This window comes from Mytilus californianus, unplaced genomic scaffold (assembly GCF_021869535.1).
Source record: "Mytilus californianus isolate M0D057914Y unplaced genomic scaffold, xbMytCali1.0.p SCAF_8, whole genome shotgun sequence".
In the NCBI taxonomy this organism is placed as follows: Eukaryota; Metazoa; Mollusca; class Bivalvia; order Mytilida; family Mytilidae; genus Mytilus; species Mytilus californianus.
In genome coordinates, this window is record NW_026262734.1 from 81306913 (window position 1) to 81321265 (window position 14353).

At 30.9% G+C, this 14353-nt stretch overlaps 1 protein-coding gene across 2 annotated transcripts in view; it reads right to left on the reverse strand.

Moving 5' to 3' along the window:
• Positions 1-14353, reverse strand: part of LOC127712069 (protein KIAA0100-like) — a 125046-nt gene that overhangs the window by 70195 nt on the left and 40498 nt on the right. For both annotated transcript variants that reach the window (XM_052218263.1, XM_052218262.1), the window contains exons 18-26: positions 10675-10781; positions 9164-9250; positions 8226-8337; positions 4742-4847; positions 3511-3625; positions 2564-2652; positions 1747-1816; positions 1286-1387; positions 13-166 (exon numbers count right to left, since the gene is read on the reverse strand). In XM_052218263.1, coding sequence (XP_052074223.1) covers positions 13-166; positions 1286-1387; positions 1747-1816; positions 2564-2652; positions 3511-3625; positions 4742-4847; positions 8226-8337; positions 9164-9250; positions 10675-10781 — 942 coding nt within the window. The remainder of the gene's footprint in view (positions 1-12; positions 167-1285; positions 1388-1746; positions 1817-2563; positions 2653-3510; positions 3626-4741; positions 4848-8225; positions 8338-9163; positions 9251-10674; positions 10782-14353) is intronic.

Here is a 14353-nt window from a genome sequence, read left to right on the forward strand (position 1 = left end):
ATAATTACTTACAAGGAATATAGCCATGTTGTTTTCTGAGAGTTTTTATCTTTTGATCCATCACATTTTTCCTGATAATATTCTCCTGACATTCATCTTTCAGTAATTCAAAATTGTCACCCAACTTGACTTCAAATGGATCGTCTCCAAGTTGTACCATAAACAACTGCAAAGAAAAAAGGTGGCCCATAACACTTATGTAAAGAGTCCTAAAATAAATATAGAATCATTTTATTTTTCCATTTAAATTATAATTCAATGTGATTTTTTGTTAGTTTGTTTTCTTTACTTGAGGTAATTTAGAACCTGACATATTGTATAGGCACCTGTCTTGTTAAAACCATGTTTTGTTCTTGATATGTATTTTTTCTGTTGTTAGGTTGCTGTCCTTGACTTTAACCTGACATCTTCTTTTTTTCATTTTACAAAATAAAAACACTAAAGTGTTGATCAATTTTCTTGCCACTAATCATTTTAATTTAAAATTCATCAAGACCACTTAAATAAATTCAGAAATTGTTGCGAGGTTTTTATCATTGCAAATAATGCAACTGGGTTGTTATTACAATAATAAAAACTTACATTCTGATATCTGATACATATAAGTGTATGCAGATTTTTCCTGAAATCGCAATAATAAATCTCGCATTTTTGTCCTTTCTTCAAAAATTGCAATAATAAATGTACGCAATAGTTTCTGAATGTATAGTATTGAATTCCATATTGCTTTAATAAAAGTGCTCAATTCAGAAGTCTTAGTGATGCTAGATTAGCTTGAGTTCTGCTTTAGCAATTTTAGTTTCAACTAAAACATTAAGATGCACCATGAGATAACTTAAATAAAATTAATGACTTGCAAGAAACTTTGTTAAAATAGGATTGATTTTGAAATAGTTTCTGTCTTTTGAAATTCATTGTATGTACTAAGTTTTGTTTTGTCCCCTTGGAATGAAATATAGTTCTTTATGCTAAGCATACCCACATTCAGGTATTCATATTTTCAAATTAACTGTTCCTCCATGATTTTGTTGTTTATAGAATTCATAGAACAGTTAATTTTTACCTGCAAGACCCTCATGGGTAGTCAAATTCGTTAATAATCCCCCTCGTCAAGTTATATTTTTACCCCAAATTGTACCCATAGAAAGCTTGATTTTACTTGTTTAAGTTGCTCCTATTTGACAGAGTACCAGAATGTCCTACCACAGAGTAGGTAACCAGTCAAAAAATTATATACTCCAGAGTCAAAAGTCGGTAACATGAAAATAGTCTATTTAGCACTTACTTTTGCTTTTATCTGTAGATCTGGAGGTAATTTACTCTCTAGTGTAAAATCTTTCCTCTTGTAATTATGAACTAACTTCCACCATTTAAATAAATTCACAAACTATAATGAAACAGTGTCAAAATACAGATTAATGATTTAAAAATACTTCAGTGCCTCAGTACCACTTAATGGAAAATATATAGTGTTTACAGTGACATCTGAGAATTCAATTAACAAAAATTTTCATTATAAAAAATAATTAGATAACCAGAAAACTGATATTGGTCAACATTTTTAATACTCAATTTTATCAGACATGTAGGATTTTATTGTTAAAGTATGATTTCCACTTGCAGAAACTTAAAATCAAACATTTTATAGCAAAGTCTACTCTTTTTTTTAAATCTCAGCTGTACTATGAAGTTGCCATCTAAACTTTAAATTTTGGTTGGGGTTATAATGGTATGAATGCCACTTACCTCTTCAAAACATAAGGCAAAATCATACCCATAAGGAAAAAGGATCATAAAACTGTCAAAGGAAAAATTCCTGAAAAAGCAAAATATACTCTATGTTAAGGTGGTACCAAACACCTTGACTAAAATTAATTTGGCTCGTTTAATTTTCATTAAATTTTGACAAAATATTTACTTTGACCCCTTGACAAAAATATAAAAATTTCAAAAAACTTGAACCTCACACTTTATCGGAAAAATTTCATTGGATATATAGCAGTTTGACAAACAATAATTTTGATCATTGAGAAGCTTAATATTTCCTTAACAATAGAACGTGATTAAAAATGTTCAGCTGATTTTTTAGAGAGTTATCTCCCTGTAGTGTTTTGTACCACCTTAATAGCAGCAAAAATATGAATTTACTCTTTAAACAATTACTGTGGATTCATTTATTTTCATGGATACCATTTTTTTGAGGATTGAGTTAAAAATTGCAGTTTCGTGGATATGTGATTTTGTGGATTTTGTCAAAATATGCAAAGAAACCTATAGTAAATTTGTATTTTTTTGAACATTTGAATTCATGGTTTACCTTTACCCACAAAATCCACGAAAATTGATATCTCGCAAATAATAATGAATCCACAGTACACTATGTCAATAGCAGCAAAAATGTGAATATACCCTTTTTACAATTACTAGATATTCTAGAAATGACTTAAGGATACCACTAACATAATCTAATCCATTAAGAGGACTTTGACCTCCCCCAAACGACTGTTTTCAATATAGGAGCTTGGAAATAACCACTATATTGATTTATTTTATCTGTACCAACCATAATCTGTTTGTTGGGAGTTCTAGACAACCAGCATCTTCTCTCTCCTGCTGTAAAGTACATTCTCCCGAAGTTCCATACAGTAATCCCTGGAGCATTAATTGAAATATAATGAATACTGATTGTGAGATGATATTTGGATGACAGGAATTATTTGATTCTACTAAGACAAATACTGTTATTTAAAAAACTGAAGCTATATAAAAAAAAATACATGCATATAAAAAAACCTTTGAAAATGGTAATGTATCTAAAGAAACTTTTTTTTAAATTTGTAATTTTATTTAATAGGCTGTACTGAGCTGATCTAAATTTGAATACACAGTATCAAGTCTTTGACAATTGCCTTTTTTTTCTGTGATCTTTGACAATTAATGCAAAGCTCTATCTAATAATTATAATTATTGCACCTGGACATAGTTATATTATTTTATGTACTCACACTGCAAGGGTTCCTGTATCATATGTTACTCAAAAAATAGCCTCACACTTATATTTCCCAATATACTGTCCATGTGACCTGTTCAATACTTATTTAAGGATGTACTCAGGTGAGGTTTATGAATTTTTGTGAGATGTTCGGACTTCTTGGTTTTTTTCCTACGTTACAGGGTAAAATATTTTGCCCCATATCACCAATTTTTCTTTTCATATAAGACTTCAATAGCTCATAAAAAGGTCATTACCAAAATTTAAGCAAATTCTAGATTTTTTTTTCTTACGATTGAGACCCTATTAATGCCAATGCTAAATATAAGGTACAAGTCCAAAACAGACTTTTCCTGCCATTTTTTAAAAAGCAAATACTTCAAAAAAGAGCTCCATAACCTATCAATATTTTCAGCTTATTTTGTTCCTTAACTAATGTTCTTCTGACTTATAGTTTCATTTTTTAAATTTTAGATTTTTTTAATTTCACCCAAGTACATTCTTAAAAAAAATGTTACCTCAATAGTGATAATATCATGACCTTCACACTTTATGATTAATTTGTCCATTTGTAGTAGAATTTCTTCAGCAGATAATGTCATTACAACTTTGTTTTCCTTTGTCAAAGATACCCTGCAATAAAATAAAATTGTCAGTTTATTGATAGGTTCTATTTGTAGTTGCCACAATCCTGTCCTCTCATTCTCTTCAAGGATGTTGGCTACTCTGTTTCAAAATAACAAACTTTTAAATAACTGTTGTAAATTGATAGTAATATATCTAAAAGCAGAAAAAAAATACAAGGTCCATGTCATTGTTTTTTAGATACAAGTTCTAGAAAATTTGGCGGGAAATGATTCTTTCAAAACTTTTCATACAATTAACATTGACACCTATTTTCTTTCAAAAACTATGAAAAAGTAACAAGGATATTATAGGATTTTCAAAAATGGCTTTTCAAACTATATGTAATTGTAATAAAATTATGAAAAGAAAAGTAGGGGTTAGAGGTCAAAATTTGTTAATGGCACCAAATGGATAAAACCAGAGGATTCTGAATATCTGACAAAAAAATAAAAAACAAGACAAACATACACTCTTAAGAAGACCAAATGGTACTTATCACTATACTTTTAATTGTCATGATCAATGCCAAAAGTGCCACCAGTGGAGCAGGATTAACTTATCCATTAGGGACTCATTTCACAAAAAATCTTACGAGAAAAAATACTCACCAGTCATAAACATTCCATTATAACTTACGATCGATTTTTATCGTAAGATTTTTTGTGAAAGGAGCCCCTGGTGCAGCTAAGGTTCCCCATTTCTTTAGGATTCCTGTTGCTCAATATAAATTTTCTGTGGAGTGTTTAAAGGACTCTTGTTTGTCTCCATCTTTTTTTCTATTGGCCATGATGCTGTGTGTCTTTCTACAAATTTTAATTTTTTACTGCTCCTGGGTTTTGTCTTACTATTATATAATCTTCCTATTAAGATATGGCATAAAGTCTGGTTCTCTCTCTTGAAATCTGGATAAATTTATTATCCATGATGCAAAGGTAAAGAGTTAAGTAGCCATTTTGATGTAAAATTTTACACAAAATTTGCCCCATTTTATAAATGGATTCCACAAATTTCCTTTGAGACTTGTGTCACGTAAGAAACTGCTATGAAGACAAGAAAATCAATCTCTATATATACTAGTTACTTTACTCATAAGTTTGTAAAGATATAAATAATTTATTTTACCATCTTTGTTTGGAGAGCCTGAGTGTAAGCATAACATCAGCAGTTACTATAACACTGTATGTTACTTCCATTCTTTTAGGTTCTGTGTTGCTTCTTTTGGGTTTCACTAAAATAAAACATAGCAATGAAACTGACATTTTTGCAATCTAAAATAAAAATGTTTTGGGCAATTTTTTTAAGATAATATGATTTCCAATTTTCAGATCTAAAAAAATACATACTATTATTCATAATACTGTTAGTTCAAGAATTTGTACTTACATTTATCATTGTGATAATTGAACATATAAAATACTGCATATAAATAATGCTACTGTAAATTCAGAAATTATTGCATATTTTTAAAAATACGAATAACGCGACTAGTTGAGTATCGCAATAATAATAAAATGCTTCGCTGGGGCACAGCTTGATACAACCGCAGAGGTCGAACCCTGAACAGTTGGGGCAAGTATGGACACAACATTCAAGCTTGATACAGCTCTGAATTTGGTTTGTTATTAAATATTTGACACAGCATAGGTTTCTGACACAGAAAGAATGTGGTCTAAGAACTTGAATTTTTTTAATTTACCTATTATGGTCCAATGTCCAAAATCAAAATACATGGTTAGATTCAGCATATCAAAGAACCCCATATATTCAATTTTTATTAAAATCAAACAAAGTTTAATTTTGGACCCCAACTTGGACAAACTTGAAAACTGGGCCCATAATCAAAAATCTAAACACATGTTTAGATTCAGCATATCAAAGAACCCCAAGAATTCAATTTTTGCTAAAATCAAACTAAGTTTAATTTTGGACCCTTTGGACCTTAATGTAGACCAATTTAAAAAACGGGACTTAAAATTAAAAATCTAAATACACGGTTAGATTTGGAATATCAAAGAACCCCAATAATTCAATTTTTGATGAAATCAAACAAAGTTTAATTTTGGACCCTTTTGACCTCAATATGAACCAATTTGATAGCGGGGCCCACAAACAAAAAAACTAAATTCATGGTTAGATTCAGTATATCAAAGAACCCCATATATTCAATATTTGTTGAAATCAAAAAAAGTTTAATTGTGGACCCCAACTTGGACCAACTTGAAAACTGGGCCCATAATCAAAAATCTAAACACATGTTTAGATTCAGCATATCAAAGATCCCCAAGAATTCAATTTTTGTTAAAATCAAACTAAGTTTAATTTTGGACCCTTTGGACCTCAATGAAGACCAATTTAAAAAACGGGACCCAAATTAAAAATCTAAAAACACGGTTAGATTTGGCATATCAAAGAACCCCAATAATTCAATTTTTGATGAAATCAAACAAAGTTTAATTTTGGACCCTTTTGACCTCAATATGAACCAATTTGATAGCGGGGCCCACAAATAAAAAATCTAAATACATGGTTAGATTCAGCATATCAAAGAACCTCATATATTCAATTTTTGTTGAAATCAAACAAAGTTTAATTTTGGACCCCAATTTGGACCAACTTGAAAACTGGGCCCATAATAAAAAATCTAAACACATGTTTAGATTCAGCATATCAATGACCCCAAGAATTCAATTTTTGTTAAAATCAAACTAAGTTTAATTTTGGACCCTTTGGACCTTAATGTAGACCAATTTAAAAAACAGGACCCAAAATTAAAAATCTAAATACACGGTTAGATTTGGAATATCAAAGAACCCCAATAATTCAATTTTAGATGAAATCAAACAAAGTTTAATTTTGGACCCTTTTGGCCTCAATATGAACCAATTTGATAACGGGGTCCAAAAATAAAAAATCTAAATACATGGTTAGATTCAGCATATCAAAGAACCCCATATATTCAATTTTTGTTGAAATCAAACAAAGTTTAATTTTGGACCCCAATTTGGACCTACTTGAAAACTGGGCCAAAAATCAAAAATCTAAATACATGTTTAGATTCAGCATATCATAGAACTTCATATATTCAATTTTTGCTAAAATCAAACAAAGTTTAATTTTGGACCCTTTGGACCTTAATGTAGACCAATTTGAAAACTGGACCCAAAATTAAAAATCTAAATACACTGTTAGATTCGGCATAACAAATAAATAAATGTGATCAAAGATTTTACAAATCTAATGCGCCATACTGTGCAATTAAAGATTACTTCTTGAAATTTTTCAATATTTGAAATTTGAAAAAAAAATAATATTTGAAGATTATTCTTTTTAATTTCTGAAATCTGAAATGAGAAAAAATTGACCCCCCCCCCACAATTTCTTTTTATCCCCCCCCCCCCTTTTTTTCCCCAAAAAATTCTTTCCCTCAAGATATGGTCATAATCTCAATTCAAATTTCCAATGGAGTTGGCAACCATAATTACCCATTTAAATTTACCATAGTGCTAACTTAATCTATTTTATAATAGAATTAAAAATATAGTGTCAAATCTTTCATATGTACTTTTTTGTAAAAAAAAAAGATGCAACATTTGCAGATATTTTTACTGGTCTTCCTTTATAAATATGCATTTCTTTAAACATAATTTAAAAGCAGTGTAAGGGAAGTAACCAAAACGTTGTATTTGGATTACCTCCCTTACACTGTTTTAAATTATCTTTATTGTTCATTAACCATTACTTTATACATAATTTAAAAGCAGTGTAAGGGAGATAATTTCAATGATGTATTTGATTTATCTCCCTTACACTGCTTTAAATTATGTTTTGTACTAAAGTATTTGTCCATTAACCAGGACAACCTTGTTTTTTCCCCTTTTTTGCCCCTAATTCCTAAACGGTTTGAGCCATAACCCCCCAAAGCAAATCCTAACCATCCCTTTGTGGTATGGAAACTTGTAGTATAATTTCCGAGAGATCCATACACCGTTCCACAGTTATTGTCTGGAAACTAGAAAATGCTTATTTTTGGCCCCTTTTTGGCCCCTAATTCCTTAACTGTTGGTACCATAACCCCCAAAATCAATCCCAACCTTCCTTTTGTGGTATTTAACCTTATGGTCAAATTTCAAAAAGATCCATTCACTTAAACTAAAGTTAGAGTGCGAAAACCAATGTGTCTTCGGACGACGACGCCGGACGACGACGCCAACGTCATACCAATATATGACCACAAAATTTTTTTGCGGTCGTATAAAAACTCGCATTCTGATATCAAGTACTTATATCCGTATGTTGCTTTTCCAAAATTCGTAAATAACTTCACTGAGTTCAATAGTTAAACTTGCATTTTTATTAATTTTTCAAAAATCGCAATAAAAAATGCACACAATAATTTTAAAAATATCAAACTTCAAAAATGCTACTTTTGTTTTTGTAAAACCTATTCTGTTTCAATTTTCAGAATAATAAAAACATCACAAATCTCTATAAGTTTTCCAATATCAGTTGGTCAGTGTAACGACTAAAATTATATTCTTAACCTGAAAATGTTTTTAGTCAAGTTATCAAAAGCCACATGCAGTGACCAAAGATCACTAAAACTTACAATTAATTCTGCTGGTTAGTTCAGTGAAATCATCGATGGCTTGTATAATACACATGTGATGACTCGTACTCCAGTCACATGACACTTGTTTTAATACATGTATTGTCATATTCTGTATAAAGTAAAGTAAGATGCATTAAACTTTTCTCCTCTGCTTACGTTACATAAAAGTTTTTGATTTATGTGAAGTAACATGTATAATAAAGTGACTTTTACTCTCTTTTTTATTCTATTGGGTACTATCTATTGGATAAGATGGTGAGTATATAGTATATATCTTCAATTCATTTTTAGGATTGTTTAAATTTCATGATATCTAATGTCAGGCTTGTTTGGTAGAATTCATTTTTTGTGTTTTTCCTTTCCTGATTCTAACCTCCCATGAAGAAATAATTTTTAGATGGTGGGATAATTTGATGAATTTATCTTTAATTGCAAAATGAGAGTGAAATAAACGGCTTGTAAAAAATATCTCATTTTTCCAAGAAAATATTGTGTACATAATGAATGATTTCTAGACCTAAAATTTAGATTGTTTTGAAAGCATTTCAGATCATCTCAGATCTTCTTACATTACATGCATTACAATATTAAAATATCCAATCTGGCTATCTGTGAATTTATTTTTGTGTATTAATGGAAAAAATGTAGTTTGATGGATGCTCGATTTTGTGGTTTAAAAAGTCTCCGTATTTAATTGAACACTATAAAATTGTTGTAAATCTTTTACCCATGAAAATTAGTATCATATAAATAATTATGAATCCATAGTTATTACCAACCTTTTCTTGGTGTTTGTACACACATTTCACTTCTTGTATATAAATTACCAACCTTTTCTTGGTGTTTGTACATACATTTCACTTCTTGTATATAAATTACCAACCTTTTCTTGGTGTTTGTACACACATTTCACTTCTTGTATATAAATTACCAACCTTTTCTTGGTGTTTGTACACACATTTCACTTCTTGTATATGTATAATTGGATCCTTTAAGTTTACCGACTTCACAAGCTTCATCATCTAAAATCATAAAGTTTAAGCAATAAACATACATCATGGGTTCTTGTAACGGGAAAATTCTTATAATACATCAGTGGAACATTAGGTAATTGACCATTTTAGTCCCGTTCATGATCAGGCACTCTGCATATAAAAGCAATGGGCTGAACAAAGCTTTACAGCATGCAATATCTATCATTTGCTTCAGTTCCATTCTATCAATATGTCTTAGGTTAAATTCAAAACAACCATAAAGTTTCAAAACTTAAAATAAGTACCGATTATCAGGTTTTCTGTTGATATTGTAAAATATCAGCTTCGAGTCACAATATGAAGCTTTTCTTTGAGTGAGTGCAGCGAATGAGTTCAAAAAGGCTTCATATTGTGTCGAGCAGCTGATATTTTACAATATCAATATGTAGACAACCAGATAAACGATTTATCGGGTTGTATTTGCGTATTTTGCATGAAAGAAACAAGCGTTTTCTTTGTTTCACCAGCAAACCGGAAGATGACTTGATAAGTTCGGGTCAAACTTATCAACATTGGTTCATACATTATGACGTCGCTGATATGTCTGGGTCAAAGTTATTAATGCCAAGACGTATTTGACGTCACAAAGCCTTTATATGCAATTTTATTAAGAGCTGAGCAGAGTGATATAGACAGTGGGACAACCGATAAGTACAGATTATCGGGTTCTCTACACATTGATATCTTAAAATGATTGCAGAGAGCTACAATGTGAACCTTTTTTTCGCAAGTGATATCTATACTTAGAAAACATGATAATCTGTTTATTGCTCTATTACTGGGCTTTCCCCCTCTGTTAGACAGTTGTACACTTGATGAATGTAAGCTTGATAACAAATCTTCACACCTTGTGACGTTGCTGATAACTTCTCAGCAGCTATTTTGAAGTTTCTGATAATGTCTGCTCACGTCTCAAAGCCATGATACAAGAATTAAGGAGCGACTGAGCAGAGTGATATAGGCGAAGGGAAGGATGATAATAAACCCTATTTCACCTTATAAACAGGTACAGCACTAGTACCTTAAGTATTTTTTTTAGAATAATATGAATATTGTGCCATTGTTTTGCTGCTTGATAAACTGGGATTTCATGTCTTCAACAATAAGCTTATTATAGACACTTTCAGACTGGCAGTGAAATTCAATCAAAAGGAATATTTAAGACATGTGTACTTAATTTGTTAAAACTTCTGAAAACTAATTATTTTTGCTGAAATTGTTATTAATGTTTTATCCTTTATTGCCAATTATGATTTTCACTATTGTTTATTTGTAATGATGAATTCAAATAAGAAAGGTTTCAAGATTCACAAATTCGCAACAATTTAATATTCACCTTATTTTTCTACTTGCCAAAAATAGTTGGTTAACAGCATCCACAGAGAAAACAGAAAATGTATATAACTACTCACTTTATTTTTCTGCTGTATATAAATAACTTTAGTTCCCTCCACAACAAAGTAACTCTTTGGTTTTCTGTGGTCTAACATCACAGAATCTACTCGCAACATGAGGGCAACTACAAAATAAAGTCATAATCCACATCACAGAATCTACTCGTAACATTATGGCAACTACAAAATAAGGTCATAATCCACATTACAGAATCTACACTTAACATTATGGCAACTACAAAATAAAGTCATAATCCACATCACAGAATCTACTCGTACCATTAAGGCAACTACAAAATAAAGTCATAATCCACATCACAGAATCTACTAGCAACATGAGGGCAACTACAAAATAAAGTCATAATCCACATCACAGAATCTACTCGCATCATTAAGGCAACTACAAAATAAAGTCATAATCCACATCACAGAATCTACTCGCAACATTAAGGCAACTACAAAATAAAGTCATAATCCACATCACAGAATCTACTCGCAACGTTAAGGCAACTACAAAATAAAGTCATAATCCACATCACAGAATCTACTCGCAACATTATGGCAATTACAAAATAAAGTGATAAGGCCACGCCAAATTAATACCTCGTTCATCGGATTCCCCACTTGTTGTGAAAGGTCGACGAGAAAAAAAGTACTTTTTTTAAAAACCTGCGTCCATAACGGAGCCGCGCGCGTCCGTCTCTAAAAATATGTATCAAAAATTTTAATCAGTTGTGCGTTTGAAATTAACGCCTTACAAACACGGAAATTGACATCAATAACGATCTAGATCTAACATTAACAACGTTTATTATGGCCAAATATGATATGATATATATTCTAAACGTACGACATGAGTGGAATATTTATATATATATAGTAACAGTGGAAACGCAGGCAAAGACCTTAATGCCAAACACAGCAGTGGAATGTGAGGACAATTCTTTTACCGATTTGTTTGAAGTGCTCCTTGCACCGCCACCGAATTGAAAGACTCAAATTATGACAATATAACATGCATAAGAATGAAAGAAAACCCCGAAAAGGTGTAACATACAATAAAAGGGCACGCAATGAAACTATTATATTTTTTACTTTTTTCCTTGAATCTTTCATTTGTATTTGCTAGTATCGTTACAAAGTTATAAAGCATAGAATTTGACAAGAAATTTTGTGGTAATTGAATATAATATATCAATCAAACTTTACAATTTACAAAATCTTCTAAAAATAAGAATTTGTATAATTTTCAATGAGACAAACTTTCCACCAGAGACCATACTTGTTGAGGTTTGCAACCATTATGGCAGTAATGAGTAAAGTTCATCAGCAAAGCAATGAGTAAGAAGTAATACCACCATTGTTTTTCTCCTATAAGTCTGTTAAATTGGCATTTTTCAAAAAAAAACTTAAAAAGTGCAGAATTTATCTTTGTTTCAAATAAAGAAATATTTGAAATGAGTAGAGTTTGAACCTGTCCAGTACTACAATGAAAATTTCACATAATATTTCATTGCATAGAAGATAATAACCAACACTGGAAGTAAACCAATCAAATTTCATCCCCTTTTTTGTCTCACCTTGACGGAGTCAAAAAGCGAGACATAGGTATGTTTTCCGGCGGCGGTGACGTCAACAATGTATTAATTTGTGATTAGGTCAGTTTATGGAGAAGTTCAGAACCACTAGGGGTAAGGTCAATGATATTTAATATGCAGTTATATAAGCATTGGCATATCTCATTTCCATGGAGGTTATTTGACCCCACCCCCTCATTCATGGTCTTTTGACTTTGAAACTTTTGCTAAATTTGCATGTAATAGTTTCTGATTAGGTCAGTATAAGGGGAACCACTAGTGATAGGTCAATCATATTTAGTATGCAGTTGTATTAGAATTGTCACATCTCTTTTCCATGGAGATTATTTGGCCCTGGCCCCTCAGTGATTGTCTATTGACTTTAAAACTTTTGCTTATTTTACATGTATTAGTTTGTGATTAGGTTGATTTATGGGGAAGCCCTAGTGATAGGTCAATGATATTTGGTATGCAGTTGTATTAACATTGGCACATCTCATTTCCATGGAGATGTTTTGGGCCCAACTCCTCTGTCATGGTATATTGACTTTGAAACTTTTTTTAGTTGTCAAATTCAAGGAATATTTTTTTCAACCCTTTTTCGTATGAAACCGGATGTGACACTATAATTTGGTGGTATTACACCCTAAATTGATTGTACTGAATTGTTCCTCTTGTTTAGTTAATATATATAGCATCTGATCATCAGTGATGTGATGCATTTGAATACAAAGTAGTATAACTTGTTGTGGTTATTGAAGGACAGCCCTTTATAAATACACAAATATGTATAGTTGTACAAATGTATATAAAAGCTTTATACATGCATATATGCTTTGCATACGTTTATATGAAACAGCATACCATTCTATCTATGCTTGTCTCAAGTCAGGAGCCTGTACACAGTTCACTGGTTGTCGTTGGTACATGCCTATTAATTTGTTTTTCGTAAATTGTTTTGTTATGAATTAGGTCTTGTTATGAATTAGGTCGTTAATTTTGTCATTTGATTCGTTTAATATTTTTCATGTCAGGGCCTTTCTATAATTGCATACATCCACTTCATTTGAACTTTGGTGGATAGTTGTCTCATTGGCAATCATACAACATCTCCTTATTTTTATAATACATCAATTATAACTTACATCAAACATTGATGTCTGCCTGTTCAAAGCTGTTGCCCTTTTTCATGTTAAGCAGGATCTTTATTTGAGCAGACTACACAAAGTTGTAGGTTTTGTTACAAATTGAGAAGCAAAGTAGGGTAATATAAGAACTAGGATATGAGATTAAAAAAAACATGAAGCACTTAAACTGTGTAAATTTCTGATCACTCGCTTGCTTAAAGTGCATTTCTTAGATTTAATTTTTTTAATATTTCAAAAATAATATCGCTCGCTAGAAAAAAAATTCTTTCGCCTGCCAAAAAATCAAATTTCAGAAAAAAAAACAAATAAAAAAATTTCGCTCGCTCGCTACCCTTTTTCAAGGAAATAGTCTGAAGAACTAGAAATTAATTTGGTGTGGCCTAATCCACACAATACAACTGCACTTTGATAAATTCTTTGATAAACCACATATTGATTTTATTGTTGTGTGTTATTTTCAACAAAAAAAACAGTAATGACAATCATCAAAATACAAAAGGTGCTTCCTGCCTGCTATTTCAATATTGTGTTAAATTTCTTGAAAATTAGTTTAAAAAAAAAAAGTTTTCATACATAGTGCAAATGGAAGAACAAAATTTAAAACTTCAAGTCCAATGACTCCCCTCATAAAATGAATAATAATTAAAACGAAAATGAAAGTTAACTTTATCAGTTGAGAAATCAAGGAGAAAAATATGTTTATAGCTGCTCTTAAACTTGGGCTAATAAAACTAACAATTTTATTATTTAAAAGAGAAAATACTCAAGATAAGGCTTAAATAAGCTGAAATATGCATCATTAAGAATTTTGAAAAATTATATGTTGAAGAAGGACATGCTACACCATGACTCAAAAGAAAAAGAGGAAAACAAATACTGTAAACCAACTAATTTTCGCGGATACTTTATTTCGCGTTTATCCCTTTCTACACCACTTCGCAGCCATTTAATTTCGCGATTTTCAAATTTACT